Source organism: Enhydra lutris, unplaced genomic scaffold (genome assembly GCF_002288905.1).
Source record: "Enhydra lutris kenyoni isolate GAN:26980312 unplaced genomic scaffold, ASM228890v2 scaffoldscaffold10, whole genome shotgun sequence".
NCBI lineage: Eukaryota > Metazoa > Chordata > Mammalia > Carnivora > Mustelidae > Enhydra > Enhydra lutris.
In genome coordinates, this window is record NW_019154094.1 from 11,217,150 (window position 1) to 11,239,569 (window position 22,420).

The 22,420-nt window shown below is 49.3% G+C and overlaps 1 protein-coding gene across 3 annotated transcripts in view; it reads left to right on the plus strand.

Moving 5' to 3' along the window:
* Nucleotides 1–536: 536 nt before the first annotated feature.
* Nucleotides 537–22,420, plus strand: part of LOC111143738 (calcium voltage-gated channel subunit alpha1 D) — a 299,470-nt gene continuing 277,586 nt past the window's right edge. For all 3 annotated transcript variants that reach the window (XM_022497561.1, XM_022497562.1, XM_022497560.1), the window contains exons 1-3: nucleotides 537–603; nucleotides 2,600–2,909; nucleotides 6,702–6,807. In XM_022497561.1, the coding sequence (XP_022353269.1) occupies nucleotides 537–603; nucleotides 2,600–2,909; nucleotides 6,702–6,807 (483 nt within the window). The remainder of the gene's footprint in view (nucleotides 604–2,599; nucleotides 2,910–6,701; nucleotides 6,808–22,420) is intronic.

Consider the following 22,420-nt stretch of genomic DNA (forward strand, 5'->3'; position numbering starts at 1 on the left):
GCGGCGCGGCGCGGCGGGCGCGGAGCGAGCGAACGAGCGAGCGCCTCCGTCCCCGGATGTGAGCTCGGGGCGCCCGCGGTCCCGAGCCAGCGGCGGCGCGGGCAGCGGCGGCGGCGGCGGGCACCGGGCACCGCGGCGGGCGGGCGGGCATGGGGGGCGCTCCGAGCGGCCCCGGCGGCCGGGCCGGCATCTCCGCGGCGTCCCTCCGCTAGAGGAGGGGACCAAGCCAATTCTCCTTTGCAGCAAAAAATTACATGTATATATTATTAAGATAATATATACATCTTATCTTATTTTTTTAAAAAAGTTTATTTTGCTCCATTTTTGAAAAAGAAGGAGCGTGGGTGGCGAGCGGTTTTTACAAATTATTCTTATTTCTGCTATCTGTCCCCGTCCCTCCCCACCCCCTGCTGAAGCGACAATAAGGGCAGGGACCGCGGCTCCTATCTATTGGTCACCCCCTTACCCGTTCCTCCCCCGCCCCAACGCCCAGCACCGTGCCCTGCACACAGTAGGCGCTCAATAAATGTTCGTGGATGATGATGATGATGATGATGAAAAACATGCACCATCAACGGCAGCAGCAAGCGGACCACGCGAACGGTGAGCAGCCAGAGCCTGGGCACCCGCTGCCAAATCTCATCCTTGTCATGGTCCTCCTCTTCCCACCCCCTCTCCCTTCCCACCCCCTCCCGTCTCTGATGCGCTGGGTGGGTTGAGGGGGTTGGAAAGGATGCTTCTAGCTCGGTGCCATCTACATAGAAAGGGGAGATGCGTGACAGCCACTCCGTTCTCCCCTTCAGGCCTTGAATGTCAGAGTTAATTCTGCATTTGTGGGGTGGGGGCGGCCGTGGAGTCCTTGGAGTACTGTGCCGCCGGAGGGGCGGCGAGCCGAGGTGATTCGGGTTCAGTGTCCTCGGGCTCAACTTTCCTCCAACGCTTGCGAGCGATGGAAGGGGGGGATGGCTGTTAGTCCTGAGCCTGAGCCCCCTTTTCAGCCTCTTCTCGCGTCCCCTCCTTCCCCGCCCCCTGGTCTCCAGTGGCATCCGGAAAATTCTAGGATTGCCCGGTTTCCCTCTTCGCATCGGTGGGTGAAGCACACCCCGCCCCTGGAGAGGGAGGCCGGGTCTGGGAATCGCGGCCAGGGGGTCGGGAGGAGAGTATTCCCGCTCCCAGCGCTGCGGTGCACACGTCGGTAACCTAGCAATGCCCGGGGAGTCGCGGCCGCTGTGGGGCTCCCCTCCCCAGCCTGGCCTGGGCACCACGTGCAGCCACCACGCCGGCCGGGCTGGGTCGAGACGGCGCCTGGAACAGCTTCTGGTCAGCCCTCCTACCTCCTCCTTGGAGGCCCGGGGGGGGGGGGGGCGCTCCCCCACTCCCCCCAACCTCAGTGGGCTCACAGCCTTCCCTGGAGAGCGCTTCCCAAGGGAAGGCTCCGCAGGATTCCTCCCCAGCTTGGTTTCCAGCAGGGGACTGCTGCTGCCCCAGGCCGGGGGGGCCCCCTCTCGGGTTGCTGGGCAGGCAGAACTGTGCTTGCTTCGACTCTCGTTCTTTACTTAGCAAGAAATGGTTTTGCAAAGGCCCATCCCTCTACCTTTGCCGCCACTCTCACTTTGACTTCTGTCTCAGTAAGGAGGTTGTGACTCAAGGTAGGCAAGTGCCTGGGAGACCTGCCTTAGGTGGAGGCCTGACTCAAAGTCTGAGGGGGCTTTGCACGTGGAGCCCCTTTGGGGTTCTGCCCTGTACCTAGATGCCAGCCTGCGCTTATGCCAGCCTGCACTTCGGGGACTCCTGCTTGGGCCTTGAGGGCCCCTGGCATAATCCATCCTGTCTTTCCTAGGGGTAAGGGTGCAGGCTGTCTGCCTTGACTGTATCTCTGGATGCTGGCTTGGCTGCTGCGGCTGCAATTTAAAATGCAAAAAAGCCCTAAAGATGTTTTCTGTTTTCGGAAGCCTGTGGAGGAAATGAGTCCCAAGCATCATGAATTTTCATTTGTAGGAAGTGTCAGTGCATAATGTAGATATTTGTTATGGGGCTTTTGGTATTGCCCTGGTGCCAGTGGAGGAGTTTTTTTTTTTTTTTCCCCTATGCCAAAAAACATGCATTTGTGGCTGTACAGAGATGTTGGAGTGACATCCTGAAAATGATTAAGACTATTGAGTTATTGGCACTGCCCCCCCCCCCACCGGTGGTAGTTATTTTGGAGAAAAGCTATTGTGCATATCTGTTAACTCATTAGAGATCCATGGGTTTTTAAATGTCAGAAAAGGTGGGATAAGTGTGGATGGCCTCAGTTTGAAAAAGGGCACCAGCAGAGTCCTTGGGAAACCGTGAATATAGAAAGGAGCTCACCCCATTGCACCAGTGGTCCCGTGGCGCCCAGGACCTAGCGCGAGCACTTCTTTTCCTGCTCTGGTTGACCACATTCCTGCTTCTGAAAAATAGGACATGAGGTTCCAAAGGGAAACATGGGAACCATACCCCCCCACAACCCGTTATTGATGGGAGACAGCCTTTGCTTTTTTCCTGAGACTGGATTCTCATTGTTTGTTTGTTTGTTTGTTTGTTTGTTCATTTTTCCTTTTCTCCTTCTTCCCAGAGGCAAACTATGCAAGAGGCACCAGACTCCCTCTTTCTGGTGAAGGACCAACTTCTCAGCCGAATAGCTCCAAGCAAACCGTCCTATCTTGGCAAGCTGCGATCGATGCTGCCAGACAGGCCAAGGCTGCCCAGACGATGAGCACCTCCGCACCCCCACCTGTGGGATCTCTCTCCCAAAGAAAACGTCAGCAATACGCCAAGAGCAAAAAACAGGGTAACTCATCCAACAGCCGACCTGCCCGCGCCCTCTTCTGTTTGTCACTCAATAACCCCATCCGAAGAGCCTGCATTAGTATAGTGGAATGGAAGTATCCTTTTTTTTCGGGGAAGTCTTTCTCATTTTCTCTTGAACATCTGTTCTTTAAAAGGATCTGCTTTCTGAAATGGCACTTACAAAGTCATAGCCGTCTGGGATGTGAACAATGGGAAAGCTCTGTGTACAGGGTCTCATTGTATATACCTTCCTATCTCCTCGCGGTGCAGAGGGCTGGCTCTCTGGGTATATTTAGCCGTGTGTGTGTGTGTGTGTGTGTGTGTGTGTGTGTGTGTGTGTGTGTTGTGATGGAGGGAGGGGGCGACAAAAACTTCAAAGTGGCAGTCAAATGGGAAACTGACCTTTGGTCATTTGATACTAGGTGGTTAGTTTAAACCCACCATTGCTTTCGGGACTGTGATAGGCATCGAACCTCTTGCAAATGAGGTATGCTGATTTAAAACAAAAAGACTGTACGAGACTTTGCTAGAAATAGATACATTTTTGACCTTTAGTGGCATCTTCCCATTCTGATGCTTAGAATTTTTTTTTCTGCAACTCCCCACTACGGCTGAGGTTGCTTCCAGCTCTGACATTTGCTGATCTGATCGTTCAGGTAGCTACAAATATGAACACTTGCTTCATAGGGAGGGAGCAATTTGCTCATCAATGCTATGACTTCCTGGAATTTCCTTTTGACATGTTCCAAAAAAGCATTTGAAACGTGAGCGTGAGGGAGCATGTGGAGGGAGAGGCTTGTGTGCGCCTCTCCTTCCCGAGCCCTTGTGAGCTAGAGAGCAGTCTGTCAGTGGGGGAATTTGCAGTTGCTGCCTTTATAAAACATTCTGTCTGTGTCTTGGACTGGAGTTACATTTTTGAGTGTCTCCTATGTATTTTTAAAACTGAACTCCAAATGCCCCAGGATCGTTGTTAACGTCCCAGATCTTGGAAAACCGGGGTGCTCGGCCTGCTCACCCCTTCCCCAAATCTGGAAGCCAGTCTCCAGTTACTGCCACTCTCCAGAAACGTTGACTGAGGCCTCCTTTCTGAGCAAATGGCTTTCTAATTAGTCAGATGATTCACTGGTCTGCGTAAAACAAAGCATTTCCTTTTCCCAGAAGTGTATTTGGGACTGACAGGAGCCTTCGAGTAGCTCCTAAGCATAAGAAGGCATGCGGGAGGTCAGGCTTTCCCCAGCACCCCCAGGGTGAAGGAGCTCAAAAGGGAGGATCTTGGCCACCAGCTGGAAGGTGGAGCTGTAACCCCTTTAGAACCTGGGCACCTGGTTCTAAGCTGGGCTGCTCTTTGCAGGCCTTTTGTTGTAGCTGGTGGTTTTCTGTGCTCATGGACACAAGTTAAAATGAGGTAACTTTGTGGAGAAACGTTTTGGAGAGGGCAGCCAAAGGCGAGGGTAGGATTTAAGGGGTTTTCGTGTGCTTTTCCTTTTTAGAACAGATGTCTGTTCTCTAGAGGAAGTTATGGTGTCTCTCGCATAGCTGGGGGTGCGTGGACATGTTTTCTGTGTAAGTTCTCTTCTAGTCTGAGAATGAACGCTAGCGTCAGCCCAGAGGCAGCTAGGCACGTGGGGGCGTGCCTCGATGGCATCGTTGCCGGCAGAAGCATGGTTGCACTCAGCCAGAGAGATCTCCTCCTCCTGAGGTCGGCTTGACATGACTTTGGGTGAGCAGAGCCCTCTCTGGGGTCCTTCATTGCACGTGGAGTAAGGCGGGAGGCCTGACACTGTTCCTCTTCGTGCACAGTAATGCATGTATCGCAATTTATGTGCACGGAATGAATTCCTGGATCATGCAGCGGACTCCCTTTCCCGCATGGCCGGACACCTGTGTACAGGAACTAGCGGATGTGGCTGCCAGTGCAGGGAGAAGCCTGCCTACAAATGGGACAGTCTGTAGAACAGATCTTTAAACAACATATGATCTGTTTGTCTTTCCCAGTGACAGTTCCCTTCTAGTTCAGGGAGCAGGTCAGAGAAATCCTCTGAAAGCCAGCTGTGCCAGGCCCAGTCTGCACGGGGAGAGTGAGAACCTTGCTGGTCTGTATACCCAGACAAGGCAAGAGTGTCCTGCATCTTGGGGGAATGAGGAGGGTTTGCCTTATCAGAAGGACTTTTTGGGAGCAGACCCATCTATTTCTCTATTGCTCTGTTGTGCGTGGCGTGTAAAAATCTTGGGGCAGTGAGATAATTAACCATCAACACTTGGCAGCTGAAATCAGACCCCCATAAGGAAAAAAAAAAGTGTTTGGCTTTCCTGAATAGCATTGGTATTTCTTGGATTTGCTGGTCTATCATTTAGGTATTGGGAACTAAAAGAGAAGAATGGTGGTATGGGGGGGATGGGAGAGACCACAGGGTGTGTTTTCTCTGTAGGGTAACAGTGGGGCAGTTGGCTTTTAAAATTGCAGTAGGAATGGCAAAAAAAAAGAAAGAAAGAAAAACGAAAAGAGGATCCTGAAGTATTCTGAAGGGGGACTGTCTTGAGGTTGGATCCTTGGATAAGAGATTTTGTAATACTAGAAGAGGTAAAAGAATAAATATGAATGAAAGCTAATTGGCTTTAAAAATAAACCCATCAAAATTAGTAAGAAAAGAAAGTCATTCGTTGTCCTTATTTCAATGAGTGTCGAAACACTTTAAAGGGGTGATTTTTCATAAGACTCAGGGTATCCACAGGGAGGTAGTGGGCCTTTGTTTCCTTCAGCATTTTTGGATTTCCCAGAAGGATATTAGGATGAATGGAGAAGGCTCTGTTCACATCCTCAAAGCTTGAATACTTGGAGATGTTTAGTACCAGTGGCTTTGCCTTTTGTGAGTGAGGTTATGGCAGAAACACTTATAAAATCAAGTCATTGCCCCACCTCCTCCCCCAAAGTTGCAGATTATGTTGGTGCTGAGAAACCTTGCATTCGGAAAGCCTGAAAGCCAAAAGAAGAAAAACAGTCATTTTGGCAGAAGTCAAATTTTGCATTGCCAGTTTTGACAATGTCTCTTAATAACACCAGAATGTTGAAGCAAGTATCTGTTGCAAGCTAATTTCAAAGTGATTTCTTCCAGACAGACCCCCGAGATTTAGAATTGTTCAATTGTACTTTCAGAGTGTCTGGTGCTGATTTCTTATGGCTTTTTATTTAATTTGTTTATAAATTGAATGCAGTAACAGCTCATTAGAAACCAAGCTCCAGTCCAGCTGTAATCCGAAACAGTGATAGGCATTGATTAGTAAAGGAAGCAGAGGGGGAGCTGGAGCCTGGCTGCTTGTCACAGTGTCTGAGGTATTGGAACATGCCACGAGACGGTCACAGGTAGAGTGCAGAAAGTTCTGGTGCCTTGGCCTGCCCCGGTCCAGACAGGAGACTGACCCAGCCAAGAATAGCCCCCGAGAAAATGGCTTTAACACATGGAGGCAAGGATTTGTGGAAGAGATTTGTCTCATGGGGACTTCTCTTTGTGTCTAAGGCACCAGGAATGTCGTGTTCTCAGGCCTTTGTCGCCTTTAAAACTTGAAGAAGCAGAAACATGTTTCTTAGGGTGCCCTCACTGGATGTATGTGTAGGTTTCAATATAAAACGCACAGCAAAGAATGAGCGTAACATGGTCCTTGCAAGAGAAAGAAAGGACATGAAAAAGTCATTCGATAGGAACATCTGCCAGATGACCATGGACGATGACATTTGCTGGAGTCAGAGCGGACACAACAGTGGGTCGAGAAAGGACTCGAGTGCGTAATTTTCATTTCAAAAGTGATTCAAGAGTGGTGTGATCGGGAGTGTGATGGGAGAGATGGTTTGTGTTTGCATAAGACATATATGCCTTAACAACATTTTCCAGACCATTTGACATATTTATATTATTGGCTATTTTTGCCAATTGTGTGGCCTTAGCTATTTACATCCCATTCCCTGAAGATGATTCTAATTCAACAAATCATAACTTGGTAAGTGTCCTTAGAGTTCCTGCTTGTCCTGATATGCGGTTTTCATTGGCTTCTCTACTTAAACTGGCAGCTGGCTTTCTGGGTGGTGGAAGTTTACAGCTATGCATGTGATGTTTCCTGGAGCTTTGCAACAGGGGGTTTGTTTGTGGGGTTTTGTTTTGTTTTTTTTTTTTCCTTCTGACCTGTATTCTCAAATTTATACTGAATGAAAGTGTTTAAAGTCATGAATCTTGCATAAATAGATGTGGCACTTTTTAATGGAAGAGGTTTGTAGCAGATTTTAAAATAACTTTTCTCTCCGCATAGGCTTCTGCTGTCTACCATTCTTTTCCGGATAATATTAGTTCCTTTTGTTTTTGTTTTTGTTTTAAATCCTGTGTTTATTTGAGAGTGATGGGTATTTTGTTTGGTCAATTTTTCTGGTAAGTAGAGAATTATCGTAGATTTTGTACATGAACTATTATTCATTTTCAGAGCATCAGAATACTATAGAATGAGTAGATCTACGTTGGAACATAATTTGGAGAATACAGTGTAGTGTTCCATTAGGAGGATCCTATGAAGATACATTTTATCCCAGGATAAAATGATTCTAGGGTTAAATAAATTGGGATACTTCCACATACTTTATTGCCCTCTTAAAGATTTATAGTGCACATAAGCTCAGTAAGAGCTCCGGGAAGGTCTGTAGTTAAAAAACCGGTTTCATTTTGTTTAACTCAGCTAGTCTCTAAAAGTAATTGGTCATGGATTCTTCAAACAGTTTTTTGGCAGACCACATCACGAAACCGTTGCTTCATGAAACTTCCTTTGGGAAAGGTTGATATAGTTTAAAAAATAAATAAATAAATAAATAAATAAATAAAAGAAAGAAAGAAAGCAAGCCTGAAGGAGCACCCGAGTTGGGACTAGGAGCTTGTCCCACTGGGCTGGGACAACTAGCTGTGTTTTGGGGGGCTTTTCCCAAATCCTTTCCTCATTGCTGTTCAGCCACTTGTTAGGGGTTCTGGATGAGGTGATCACTGGGATTGTATTTGCTTCTGACATTCTGTAATCTTTCCTTGATGATTCAGAAGCCATGTCGGGATTTTTCTGGAGCAGCCGCATCCTCCTTGGGGGGGTGGGGGCCGCTGTGCAGAAAGGCAGGTGGAGGAGGGGGCTGGTGCTGGGTAACAGGGAGCTCTCTTAGCTAGATTCATTTCTGGTTTTCCATGTTGCAGCTGTATTTGAGTAAGGTGGCTGTTTGTAACTGAGCGAGTGGTGTAAAGGCAGAACCGGGGTGTGTGGGGGGACTGCTGGGTTCTGAAGATACTAAAATTATGCTCTTGTGATTTTATTGATTTGATATGATTTTTTAAAGATTTTACTTAGTTGTCAGAGAGAGAGAGAGGGAGAGAGAATAAGCAGGGAGAGTGGCAGGCAGAGGGAGAGGGAGAAGCAGGCCCCCTGCTGAGCAAGGAGCCCAATGCCGGACTCCATCCAAGGACCGCAGGACCATGACCCAAGCCAAAGGCAGACTTTGGCTTAACCAACTGAGCCATCCAGCCATCCCTGCTCTTGTGATTTTAGCCTTAATCGTCTGTACACAGGATTTCATGTTACACTTAAAACGTTGTGGCCTATGTTAGGTGTAACATGAGGCCTGTTCATATTTGGGCTTTTGTAATCTGAATTCTGGAGAATGTAAAAAAAGTTTTGGGAATTGCTACTGAAAATATAAGTCAGCAGGAGTTAGATACACATACACACAGTTGCCGTGAGTGTGGGTTTCTGCTTTGCTGGGGGTGATTTGTGTGCTTTGCTCGTAGACGTGCGACATCAGATGATCCTTCTAAAGGAAGAGCAGAAGTGGCGGAGAGCCCCCATCGAAGGGGGTGGTTCATCAGAGGCGAGGCCACAGATGGTGTCAGCCTTGTTACCAAATTTAACAACGTGGATGGTGACCCAGTTTGTTGCTTTTTGTAGCTCAAGAGAACATGATTAAACAAACTTAGAGAATAAATACCTTTCAGAAAGGCCGATTAATTCAGATCAATGGAATAATTAATGGAGCTGCCTGCGTAAGCCAATTAATATTCTGATTTTTCCCAGGGAAATTCAGGGCACTGATATCTGCCATCAGACCGTTTGGATTTCTCAGTGAATGAGTAAGGGAATAAAATATAGGAAATGGATAAATCTCTCTTCTTCTCCCTTGCAATCCCTCCCCTGCGGATGCTTTCTTAACAGTTCTTACACAGTGGTATTTTAAGGGGTGGGAGGGAGGGAGGCCCTGTATTAGTTTGGCAGGCCTTTCTAAAAACCAACATATATACTCCTTTGACCTCTTACTGTTCTGAAACTCTAGCATTTGAGTTTCTGTCTTGTTTCACTTGGATGGTCACATGGCTAGAGGAGTTTATTCTCTGCTTGACTCTTTAAATATTTCCTTTCCCACTGTGGGAAGGGAAGATCTTTGCAGATTTCCCCGCCTGACTCTCTGTAAGGTCTCAGGCCATGTCAGTGCTCCCACCAGGGAGCCAGAGTTTTTTTGTTTTGTTTTTTTTTTAATACATTTGACCCAATTTGTACCAAAGTGATGGCTCTATTTTTGGGATCTGTTGAGAGGCGGCTGAACAAAGCTTATTTTTCATCTGTAGTAAATACCTTCCAGTTAACATGAATGGCAAATCAAAGGGCAGAGAGCGATACGGGTTGCAAAGCAGCACGCGTCAGGGAGCTGGTGGGTTTCCTTTGCACCTTAGCTCTCTGGGAAATGTGTATGTTGAACCCTTAGAGCCAACTTTGTGCTGAGCCGTGTCTGCCTCTTAAGGTCATCTGTAGTGACACGATTACTTCTGTCGGGTGAGAAAGGTGACCAGTGTATGTTTGGTCTGGGTTGCTTATAACTGAGCCAGCTTTGGGAATCTGCAGACTGCCTTGGGGGCAGCAAGTTTTCCCAGGGTTAGGTCGTCCTCGTCTTCTCTCTCTCTTTTTTTTTTTTTTTTAATATAAACAGTCTCAAGTTTCTATGCAGTTTCATTTGTGGACTTGCAGGGACTCGCGGAGGTTGAAGCCATGGAAACGGTACGACTGAGTTCCCACAGCGAGATGCTTTTTGGCTCCGTCTGTCGCGCTAGCTCCCCAGTTTCACTTACTGAAAGTGGTATCACTTATTTAATTTCTTCTTAGCCCCGGGGTGGGGAGCAGGGCGAGCTCTGCCTTCCGGAGTGTCAGAGAGGGGCTGCTTATAATACGTTGCCTCACTGTGTCGAAGAACTCCCTGTTTTTGCTTCCCAGACTTCAGTTTCTCCAGGGGGACGGTGTGGTTGGAATTGTCTGGGCCACCTGCTCCTCACACTCTGTGGCCCCAGGCTGAGCCCCGCCCTCTGGAGTGCTCAGTCGCCTCAGATTAGGACTGTCCCACCTCTGGGTGCTCATCTGCCAATTGAGGCCTCCCCTGATGTCTGCTAATGACAGCAGCCACAGAGCGCAAGGCCTGGGACCCAGGCCTTTCTGCCCCTTCATCAGGCATAGTGGCTTTGACCAGGGGCTCAGTAAATGCTCCTTTAATTCAGTGGGAGGTTTTACCAAGTCTTTGACCCCTTTCCCATCCCCTTCCTCATCTTGTTGTTGTGGCCTGTTTTTTTTTTTTTTTTTTTTTTTTTTTCTTGAGCCCCTTGATGTTTTGCCTTTACAGACCCCTTCGCATCTTCCCCTCCTCCTCAGCCACGCCCCCGTTGCCATGACCAGGCCCTCCTGGGCTGTATGAGCTTTCTGAGTCCCTCCTTCCCAGCAGCAGTCCCCCCACCCCCCATTGGCTCACCAGTAGTCCCTAAACACTCCTTCTGTGTACTCGCCCACCTTCTGGCCTCTTCTCCACCTGCTGTGCCTCTTCCGCTCCGGCCACTGGAGGAGTTCAGGAATCCTCTCAAACGACGTCTCTTCCATGAGAGCTTTTCCCACTGTGATCAGAAGTAACACTCTTCTCTGAGCCTCTCTCATGGCAATTCATGTACAAAATACCCGATGTTTTGGGTCTTTATATGCATGTCTTAGCTCTGTCTTACCAAGCATCTTCAGAATACAGTTCTTAATGAGTCATTTTGGGATCCCCGACAGTGCCTGGCCCCAGGGGTACGAAGTAGCTGTTCAGTAAACGTGTAGTTAATTGCTGTGGCTGCCCTGAGAAGCACCTCACTCATTCTTTCCTCTGAGCTGTATTCGGGATTTCCTTGGGTGGCAGGTTCTTCTGGGGACTCCTTGGAGGTCCTTAGCTGGGAGTGGGTGGGACGTGGTGAGCGCTTGTTCCTGAAAAGCTTAGGGTCTTGTGACTCTGCTTCTCGAGCGCCTCTGGCTGAAGGAAACCTGAGAGCCAAGGTGTCAAGGCTGAGCCGTCTAGCACATTTTGTGCTCAGAGTAGCAGAGTGGTGGGAACGCCTCTGACCAGCCGTGCTGGCCGTGGACTTCTGGCAGTGGGACCACTGTAAGATGCCTTACACCGGCTGGGAATGTTGTGGGACGGTGCTCTCCCGATGGTGATCTCTCTTCCATGGCTGAGGTCCCAGGGCACAGTGTTTTCCTGGGCTTAGCAAGTGAGCTCATCGAATCTGTGCGGTCCTTACAGTTTTTGCACCTGGGGGATTTCCTGAAACACGGTTTCATAACTTGGTTGGTTGGGCTTAGCCTGTAAGGTGGGTTTTACGTCTGTACTTTCCGCACACCGTGTGTTTGCTCCATTGTCTTTCTGTTTGAACCGTGTGCTCTTTTTTTCCTGCACGACAAGATTCTGTCTGTTCTAGGACAGCTTCTCTGCTACCTCCTCAGCTCAGCTTCCTCCGAGCCTCACCCACTCCTGCCTCCCACCCCACCTGCCTGAGTTTAAGTACTGGCTCTCCCTCTGCCCTCCAATGAGCTGGGTTAACTCTCCTCTTTATGGACATTTGCTGCTTTCCGCCTCTTTTTATAACAGCTCCGGGGCGTGGTTTGGTGGGTGGCGGTTCTGCACATGCGCTCTGGGGGTCCACCGGCTGCTGCTTTGGCTCATTAGCTAAGTGACTTCGGGTGAAACTGGGGTATGACTTCTAGAGACAGAGGCTGGCGTCTGATTAGTCTTGTAGTGTTAGAAACTAACCCTGTGCCTGGTGCACAGGAGGCACTGGGAAATGTGTGTGGAATGACGGAATAAATACATGAATGGATGTCCAAGGGCTTTGTGGTATGTCCTTATGGATCAGTAGTTAATTTTCAACAATTGGCTAATGATTAATGTTTGCCCGAGAGGCTGACTTTTGTTGTCTGATATTAATGAGAATCCCAGGAAACACCTGTCAGAATTTGCCTCTAATTTCAGGATCGTGTCTTTCTTGGCAAATTTAACTCTTTATATCTGAAGCAGGAAGAAAGGGAAGTCCTTGTTGATACTTTTCAAATCCCTAGGTCATAAGCTGGCTTCTGTGTTCCGTGTTGTGTGTGCCCTGTCTGTGCCTGTGAGCGTCACAGTTCATGGAAGGATGGGTAGAAGGAAGATGACCAGAGTAGATAGACTTGTGTAGTAAGGCTTTACCCAGTGGTGGTTTCCTAATCATAAACGTGTGCCAGTTTATGTGCTGCACAAAAAAATCACATGTCTTTTCCAGTCTTAACCTCATTTTGACAGAGAGAAAGTTACTGGGCCCCATCTTTTACGGAATGGACTTTGGTTGGTGTTGACAGTTTTTTGGAGACCAAATCCAGCTCTTAAAGAATTCAGATCTACTACTATTAATGTTCCTTAAGAATTTCAAAAGGGTCCCCCGTCTTTCGGTTGCTTTGTCATAAAAGCGAATCTCATTGTTGTATAGTCATACCTTGAACACTGGAACTTCCTCGCTCAGACCCTTTAAAAATGAGCTGGTTGCTGGTTGTAGAGTATAGATATTTGGGCATGTTGGGGGATTAGCCAGCCCTTATAGGGTTACAGGGTGCAGAAACACAACTCAGATGGGTTTAGTTGAAAAAAAAAAAATGTGTATGGGTGAGTTTGTGTGATTATTAACGTAGCTAACGGAAAAGTCCAAGGGGTAGAAATCCTATGAGAGACAGCTAGAAAGGGGGTTTATAAGAGGGTATCAGGATGCCACCCTGCACCCTGGCCGCACCCGGCACCACAGCTGGCGGAGTCCAGCCGGGGCTTGCAGTGCGCCTGCCTCCGTGTCTGAAGTAGGCGTCGCCCTTAGCCCATCTGGGGGAGGGTCTGTGGGGAGATGCATTCCTTCCTTAACCTCAGCTCAGTATTCTAAAAATGATTATTTGAGAAACAAGAAACCCCTGTGGCAGATTTGTGGGTAGTTTCTTTCTTTCTTCCTTCCTTCCTTCCTTTCTTTTTTCTTTCTTTCTTTCTTTCTTTCTTTCTTTCTTTCTTTCTTTCTTTCTTTCTTTTTTCTTTCTTTCTTTTTGAACTTTCCCATCAGAATTTAATTTTTAACTGTCTGCAGAATATGAGAAGTTCCAGAATCAGCGGGGGCAACTTGCCCAGCACCGGAGGTCCTTATGTCTCGTTATATACTGGTGGTGGTGCTTGGGATCCAGAACAGACCCCCAGTATCTCCTCCCCTAAGAACGTCCCTAAAGAAATTGTGGACACTCTGGAACCGTGGTGCTTGAGCTCTGGGAAAGGGCCTCATGAGGTGATACTGGTGCTTGGATGCCGTGCCAAGGGAGGGGGTGCTGGTGGGTGTCCTTGTGGGTGGGGTGGGGATGGGGGTGGGAGATTGGCAGGTCATCCAGGAATAGATGTTAGCCTTTCTGCTTCTGCCTCCTACTGTGCTCAGACTCCGGGGGGCTCTCTGCCAGCAACAGCACAGGGTATGTCCCCTGAGTCCTGTTCTGCCCACGTGAGGAAAGTGGCAGAGGTTTCTTCTCTTTTTCGTTCACGTGGGATTGGAGTTCTTACAGTTGGAGTGCTTGGGGACAGTCCGGCTGTGTGGCTGGGCAGGCAAAGCTGGTCATGCCTGGTGGGGAGGAGGACACAGTGAGCAAAGCAGAAGGTTGGGGCTAAAGGAGAAATTATGTGAGGTGACTAGCCCTCTGTGTGTGTGTGTGTTTGTGTGTTGTTGGTGGGGGGGAGATGTGTGTGGGTGTATAGATGGTTGGGTGTTTTGACACATACCTTGAAGAGTGAAGGCTTCTGGTGATTTTCACTAAGCAGGCCCCCAGACACTGCCCAGGTTGGGGAAAATGGCTTTCTTCTCCTGAACCTCCAAGCAATTCTCTCTGCCAGTTTTTTATCCTTCTCCCTATTGGCTGAGTGGTAATTCTAGAAATCACAGGACATCTGTTGAAATTATTGAATGAGTGACCTTGAGGGGCAGGCTGGAGGGAATTGGGAGGCTGACCTGAGGGAAAAAAGGCAGGCTGCTGGCTGCTCAGGGAAAATGAGGCTGGGTGGGGGACCCAGCCAGGGAAGGGGGGAGGGGTCTCGAAGCAGGCTGGGTGGAAGCCTCCCACCTTTCCCTCCCTCCTGTGACCATGGGGAAGCCTGGCACAACGTGCTCACAGATAATTTTGTAGAACTGTATGGACCCTGGCTTATGAGGCAGGAAGTCAAGGCACCATCATTCAACAGATATTTTATTGAGACTTGCTCTGCAGGGCACACCAGGTTCCTGTGTCCCTGACTTGTGTAGCCGCTGTGGCTCACTGTGCCCAGGAAAACCCACCACACGGGTTCGGAGAACAGCCCTCTTTGTTTTGTCATATCTTGCATTCTTACAACCAGTCATCATTCGAGATTGGCCCGAACGCATTCTTCCAGACAAGAAAACAATATCAAGTGATGGCCTGTTTTGGCCCCTCCAGCTCATTTCCAATCAGTCCTCAGTTTGGTGAGATCCTTTCATAACTGCTTTTCACTGTGTCTGTGCCTGTGCACTTGGAAGTGTGTGTCTCTACAGTTGGGGTATTTGAAATTTTACACAAGTGGGAGCAGAACGCACGTGTTAAATAGCTTCGCTTCCCCCCATGTAGTGTAGCTTGCAGACCTTTCCACGTGGGTATGTCGAGATCTGACAACTTCCTGTTGGTGTAAAATATTCCCTGTGTGAACATGCCATGGTTGAACAGGCTCATCTCTTTCTGATGAGCCTTTAGGTTAGTTCCTGAAGTTTCGCTATTTCAACGAGTACCACATCGAATATCTTTGTATGAGCTTCTTCCTGCTCGCAAGGAAACATTCCTCTGGGTTAAGTACTTAGGAGTCAACTCTCTGGGCGGGAGGACGGTGCGTTTTTAATTTCTTTACTGCCATTTCGCCCTCCCCTGAGCCTGTGTCGATTTAAATTCCCGCCCTCACATCATGAGATCTGCTGTCATTTAACTCTGATGAGTGACCTCATGTGTTTTCTAGCTTCGGCTATGGGAAGGGGGATTTTGGGAGTAGGGTTCTGCCTTCCTGTTGGATGTCTGGTAGGCAACCAGAGCCTCTGGTTAGAGCAGAAAGTCCACAGCAGAAAGACCCTGAGCACGATTTCTAATCTCTTCCAAACCACAGATCCAGATGAAAGGCCCCAAAGCTTATCATTCTTCCCCATACTTTTAAGTACTTTGCCACAGGTTTGGTGCTGTAGTGCTTTCAAGTGAAACATTCATTCTAGGCAGCTAATAGGTGAGGAAGTTCTTACCCCAAAATGGATTCTTCGTTTTGGCTTATTTGCTCGCTACAGTTTCAAGATGAGCACTGCCTTTGTGTTCCTTTCCATTGGGGAAGGAAAACATGTAACCTGCTATGTTTCTACTGTCCCGTGTTCTTTGGTTATTAATTATTTTATTTTCACGCATAGTAACATCTTGCTGTTATTATGATATTTATGATAGAGTTTATGTACCCCTCCTCCCTTCCTATGGCTTTGAGGAGGCTTAGGAAAGTGAAGTTGATGGGATATGGGGCAATGCAGAGTCTGGCTCAGTGGGTTAAAGCCTCTGCCTTCTGCTGGGGTCATGATCCCAGAGTCCTGGGATCGAGCCCTGCATCCATCTCTCTGCTCAGCAGGGAGTCTGCTTCCTCCTCTCTCTGCCTGCTTCTCTGCCTACTTGTGATCTCTGTCAAATAAATAAATAAAATCTTTAAAAAAAAAAACAAAAAACCAAAAAAAAAACCACCAAAAAACAACAACAACAACAAAGTCGACTTGCCCCGGGGGCCTGAATCTAACCGGTTGCTAACACCTGAGCACTGATCTGGCCTTTAGGAATTCCAGCAGGGGCAGCTGAAGGAGGCACGTCCTCACTTACAAGGCTTTTATCCTCTCAACAATGGGAAGCAGCTGCATTCATTCGGAGAAGCACTTTTTAGGAACCAACTCCAAGGAGGAATGTGCAGCGTGGGTCCTTGTACAGAATACACTGTCAGGCCTGGTGAGCCCTGTCGTTGCTGTGCTTTTGTTAGAGAATCAGAAACGCCCTGCGAGCAGATGGTCTCAGGATTTGTAGTTTCTAAAGCGGGACGTTTTAAAGGGGGACGCGCAACCTTGAACTGTGGCATGAGGAAGGCGCTTCTGGGTTCTAGGAGAGCTTTGCTTTTCGGTTATATAAATTACTATAGGAGTAAAGCTGGGAGGCCCAAAAAGCAGTTGAACACAGCTATCGTGAAATCATGCATAAAGTGCTTTTTTGAGCGTTTATTATGTGTAAAATAGAGGCCATTAAACACATTTGCTTCCTGTCTTGTTTAAGTCAGAATATAAAAGGATACTATGAATTAGTGCAGAGAACCCCTCCAAGCCCCTTGTGTTTGAAGAGATGTGGTTTTATTATTTTACTCTGACATGAAGTGAGGAAGTGACCAACATGTTTTTTAAAAAGACATCCTTGAGTGCTCTTCGGTAAATAGATAACAATGGGGCATAATGACTGTTTATATTTAAATGACTGCTTTTAAATGGTACAAAACCAGCCAGTAATTAGCCCTGTTAGTCCTTTTTTTTCATGATAATGCAAAAATGAATTCCTCTTCCGGCTTTCACAAATTCTGAATTGTTGAAATATAAATTAATAGTGAATCCATCTAAAGCTCTTTTTGGAGGTTTTATCAGGAGGGAATGAAATGAAAAAATCTACAGTTCTGAATTAAGATTCCAGGAAGTAGTGGCAGCCAGCAGGAATTCGTTAAGAGGTGGGTGGTGGAGAGGTCTTTTTCTAGAAGGACACACGGGGTAGGGCTAGTGTGGTCAGGTTAGAGAAGGCTCTGCCCTGTGTTCCTTTGGCCAGCGGTGAAGCTCGCTGACAGCAGGAAAACCACTTGGGGCAGCCATAGGTAGGTTAGATGGCCCATTCTCATTTACCTGGAGCGGTGCTGGTCGTGAGTTGCAGACTGGTGGAGGTGGAGATTGAAAAGGGTCCCCGAAACCTGCAGATGGATGTGTTCCTTTCAGATGCAGCAGCTGACTTGCCCAGGGTCCCATGGTGACAGAGGAACCAAGCGGGGACCCAGGCCCAGTCTCCTGTCTCTCAGTCTGTCTCTTCCCATGCCCTCCAGTTAGAGCTGTGACTCTGGGGTGAAGCCTGGCACTTCCCCTCTGACAGGGCAGGGTCTGAGACTACCAGGGCCAGTTGGGACAGCGGGAACATCAGACGACAGAAGAATGCCTCTTCATAGCATGCCGGACATTCAATCAGTGGACTTCTCATTCTCTCCTCGATTTTTATTTTATTTTTATCTTCCCAGAGAGAGTTTTGATCACTCCTTCCCCCGTTTTACTTTGGAAACTCTTCTCTTTCTTCATGCACACCAACATGCAGGAATCATTTGACCATACATAGCCACAGTATTTTATGGAACGAGTCAGGGGTGGGCTGTGGGGAGAGCAGGAGAGCACCAGCGGTTCCTCTGTTTCCTGGTTCTCGTGTGGGTTGTATTCCCTGCCTTTTGACAGTCACTGGAGGCATGGAGACTGTTGCCTTTGTGACTAGCTCATGGCTGACATCTCCTGAGCTGGGGGGCTCTGTATACATAGTAGCCTTTCATTTTTATTTAATCTTTACCATAAACACCTAAGAATCCTCACTGTACAGGTGAGGAGAAAAGGCTCTTTCTGAGTGGCTAAATTGCTTCCATGAGGCTACAAGGCCTTGGAATCAATCAGCAGGGCCAGGGTTCACAGCTGGGCTTCCTTACTTAAGCACCCACCCTCCTCAACGGGGCTGTGAGGGGAAGCCAAGGCTCATGGCTGATGCCATCTTAATCCTGAGGAGAGGAGGGTGAAGCCAAGGGGTAGAGCGGTGTCAGAATATCAAGGTGGGTCTTTGGGGTCGGTGCCCCGTTCATGATTTTGGTTGGGGTTTGGAGCCTGGGTTTTGGGGGCGCTGGCAGAGAAACTTTTCATGCCCACTGCCCAGAGGCATTTCCAGGTGGGTGTTGTGGCTAGAGAGAGTCAGGGTGGATGGAGGTTTTTACGCACCCCATAGCCCTTTGCTAACCTTCTGAATCACCCGGTTAAAATGGGAATGAGTAGGGAAGTTTAAGTTTGGGTACGAAGTAGATTTGATCGCATTTTAATTCCTGAAAAGCATGACCTACTAGTGGAAAGTGCGGGAAAACTTGGGCGGTGTGATCAGAGGTTTGTGCTGAGTTCTGTCCTGCTGGAGAATGAAGCAGTTAGGCTTATGGGTTCTCAAGGCAGGCTGGGTTTAGTCTCCAGCGTTGCTGTCCACTGCCTGTGACCAGCAAGCTGCTTTTTCTCACCAACTTTGTGTCTTTTTGGTAAAAGGGGAAATAAGGTGGCTAGAGGCGGGTTAGTTCAAATCCTGGCTCCTAGAAAACATGGAGTCACCATGAGTTGTCACTCTGTGAGCCACAGTGACATGTCTTTAAGCCTCTGTACAGCCATGTGACATAGGGACGGCTGCCCTCAGCCTTAGAGCTGAAGGAAGAAGCCGCGGTTTGCAAAGACAGACCCACTTGCTCCTGACCTGGTGAGGGTGTGGCAGAACGGGGATTGGGTGAGCCATACCTGAGAAGTTCCCCGGGTGGTTTGCTGGGTTGGGGGTTCGCTCTCCAAAGCCACTCTGTGGGAGGTGGATTCACCAGACTGACCCAGCCGAAGACCGTAGTGGTCCTGGAATGTGTTGGGTGGCCCTGTGAGGAAGTCCCTGGAAGTTAGCCTCCCTGAAAGAAGTTAGCGGGAGAAAGACCTAGGCCAGTACCATACCCCACCTTTGCATAGACAATAGAAAAGGGTTGCTTCTTTCCCTAGGAACGCCAAGGAAAGAGAAGGGACTGGTTTAATGGTCAGGATCTGATTGTACCACAGCTGGGAAGGCTGAAGCCTGCCTCTACACACTGAGTCTCTTGAAGCAGGGTAGAAAAGTCCCGCGCTCACCACTCTCCCATGAAGCTTGGGGGTGTCTCCACAGACTGTTTTCTCCTCTAACTAGGAATCTGCTTACCAGCTGTGTCTTATTCCTGGTCCGCCCAGGTGGGAGACCCCTGACCATCTCTTGATTTAATTGTTACTTAGAGAAAAGAGAACAAGGTCTAAGTAGCAAAGCAGGTGTCAAGAGTTCTGGCCTGACTGCCATGGCTCAGACAGGAAGATTGGGTGATGTCTAGAGTTGGAATAATGGCCATCGCTAGTGCCCTGGAGGTGCTCCCGTCAGGGCCTTTGATTCCACACTCCTGGTGAGTACTGCTCCCCGGTTACAGGGCAAGCAGCCTTGCTGGGGCAGAGAGGGCGGGAGATCTGACAGCCGGGCAGTGGCAGAGGGAGGATGCAGACCCCTCTGGCTGTGATCCTGGGCCACAGGAGTCCTCCCTGCTCTTCACTTGGGTGGGAGACTGAGGCCTCCAGTTGGGCGGGACTTGCCGGCACTGAGGCTCCCTAGAACCCTGGCTGTCTCTGGCTCTTTGCCATGTGGTTCCTGGCCTCCGTTTCCTCACCTGTGACATGGGACGAGTGAGGTGATACTTGCCTTACTTTGATAGGATGAAAAGTGACTTTGGCAAGGGAGCCCTCTGAACCCCAGATGCTATACTGTTCACTTCCTTCTGCCTCGGGCCTCACTTATTCGCGCTTTGGGGTGCGCGCTGATCTGCCTCCCCACCCTCCCGTCCTCAGCCTGTGTCTTGTCTTTCTGAGAGCAGAGGCTTGAGAGGACTGAGCTCGACTTGGGTCCCAGGTTTCTGCTTGCCGGCTTTGTGACTGAACATTGTACACCCCCTCCCTTGTGGCTTAGACATGCGGATGGTCGTACCCTTCCCCTGTGGAGCATGGGGTCTTTGTGAGGAGGCCGTAGGAGAACACGAGGGTGAGTTGCAGGTTACCAGAGACCTTGTTCACTTAGGAATGCTTGCAAGGGTGGGGGGGCTCTCACTTCCCAGTGAAGTTCAAGGGTCAGCAGTGTCTGAGCGTGGGGGGACCTTCTGAATTCCCCTGCAGGAGTGCTGCGGGGGTGGGGTTGGTTAAACCCCAATGACAAGCCACGCCTGCTCAATCCCTGTGCTCTCTCGTGAGCGCTGCTCTTCTTGGCCCTTGGGGCCCAGTGCATGGCGGTGGGAGGAGGGCCATGCCTTTGCCTGTTCTTCAGTGAGGGACTGGTCATGGCTCCTAGCTTGGGGCTCGCTGGCAGCTGACCGAGAGAGGGGGAGAGAGGGAGAGGTGTGGGGGGCCTGGTCGTGGCAGCGGAGCATGTGGCGCTGTGGAGTGGCCTTGGCCAAGCTTGCCCACGTGCTGAGGTCAGCATTTTCAGCAGCTGGGAGCCTGTGTTCATAGTCCTCTGTGACTGGAAGCAGAAAGACCGAGTATGGCCTGGGGGTTCCGAGGTTGGTATTTGTGGCCACACTAATGTTTCTGAGGGCAGTGTGTTGCCATCTGGGCAGGGAACCCATAGGGCCGGTGCCTCGCACTTTGGACCCTTTGATTTCTGGCACTGGGCTAAGAATTTTGGACCTGTTTTGTCTAGTCTTCACCAACCAGTTGGGCCACTAGTACTGGCACTTCTCTCATGCAGATAAGGCAAATCAAGCTCAGAGGGGTTCATGGAATTACTACAAGCCCCTGAGATTATAAACCCGTCCCGGGTCACTCTGCACAGCTTCAGGGCTGTGCCCCGTGGTGTGTCTGAGGCATGGCATGGGAAGAATGCTGAATTTGGAAGCAATTGAAGTGGCCCTGGGCTCATGCTCTCTGTGTGATCCCCGCTTTCCTCCCTGGTCATAAAGTAGGGAGTGAAAGCTCAGCAGGACGCGTGTGAATGTGTTCTGTAGCCTGGAAAGCAGTGCACACCTGCAGAGCGATATCCTTCTTATCTGCCAAGTGACTCCAAGGAGAGGACCCCGCTTCACCTTCCCTTGGATCCCACTAAAAAGCAGTGCAAGGCTGAGTCCCAGATCCACTCTTGTCTCCCCGTGATGCCAGTGCCCCATGGGGGCCCCCCACGGAAGAAAAGTCACCCCCGCCAGCGCAGCCGCGGTGATGGTACTGGGGAGAGGCTTGAGGTGTGGGCAGAGAACAAAACCTATCAGATCTAAGCTCCAGGGACCCACCCCCACGCTTCAGGATTTTTCAAAGACCAGCTGTTATTTGAAGTCCTGACTGTTCCTTGAGCTCCTTGAGAGTAGTCGAATTCACCGTGCTGTGCTCGCGACAGGCAAACCACAAACGATTTTGCCTAGTAACAGATAGGCTTGTGACCCAGCCAGCCCTGGAGGCAAGCAAACGGATCTCCTGGTTCCCCCTGTGAATAGAGCCTCGTTAATAGCCTCTCTTCACTCTGTTCCTAGATCTCTCTTCCCTGGCCTGTGATGAAAAACTGAAATGCTGAGTGTAGTCCCTGCTGGCAGCTGGGTGGCCGTCCGAGGCTGGGGGTTCTGCTGTGTGGGTCCTGACGTGTTCCCGTGCGTGCAGCGTGCTAAAGCCGGAGCAGTGAGATCAGCAGGCGTGTTCTTTGTGGAAGTTCGAGACCAGCACCTGGGGTGGAAGCAACTGGGTGCTCTGAACCACAGACTTGCTTCGTTTGACCTTGTGCTGTTCTCTGACCTCTAACAAGAGCGTGAAAAGGCAGGCACCCAGTCTGGCCTGGGTCTTCTCCTCCACCTCCAGGCCTGGGGCAGCTTGGTAAATGATTGATTACTTAATGAAGCATCACTGTGTCTACAGGAGGCACCCCCAGGCTGGTTTAATTGCTTTGACTATTTTCTTAACCCAGGCCTGATAGCGTCTCTTTCCAACCTGGGAGCAGGACAGAGCATGCAGGGGTGCCTGACTGACACCCCCACCCCCTTTGGTAGACTGATTGCTTAATGAAAATATCAGAACTTACTCAAAAAGACAGTACCCCCACCCCCCAAAGTCCTTATTTTCCGGGCTGCATCCTCATCCCGGTGATGCTGGAATGCTTGTCTTCAGAATTACTCCCGGAGCTAGTTTCTGCTTTTCATTTTACCTCGCTTCTGGTGAAAAATGGGGTGACGGGGGTTGGTCACTGACCTTATTCCCAGTCTTTTCTTAAAGGTTATTCATAAGAAAAACCCCATCAACCCTCAACCCAGTTTTCTTATCTTTGAGGATCTTGAAAGGTGAGAGGAATGTTGTGGACTTCGAAGAGGGTCAGAGAGTGGCATTTTGGAAATGTTCTGAGGAATGGCCGTATTACTAAAATT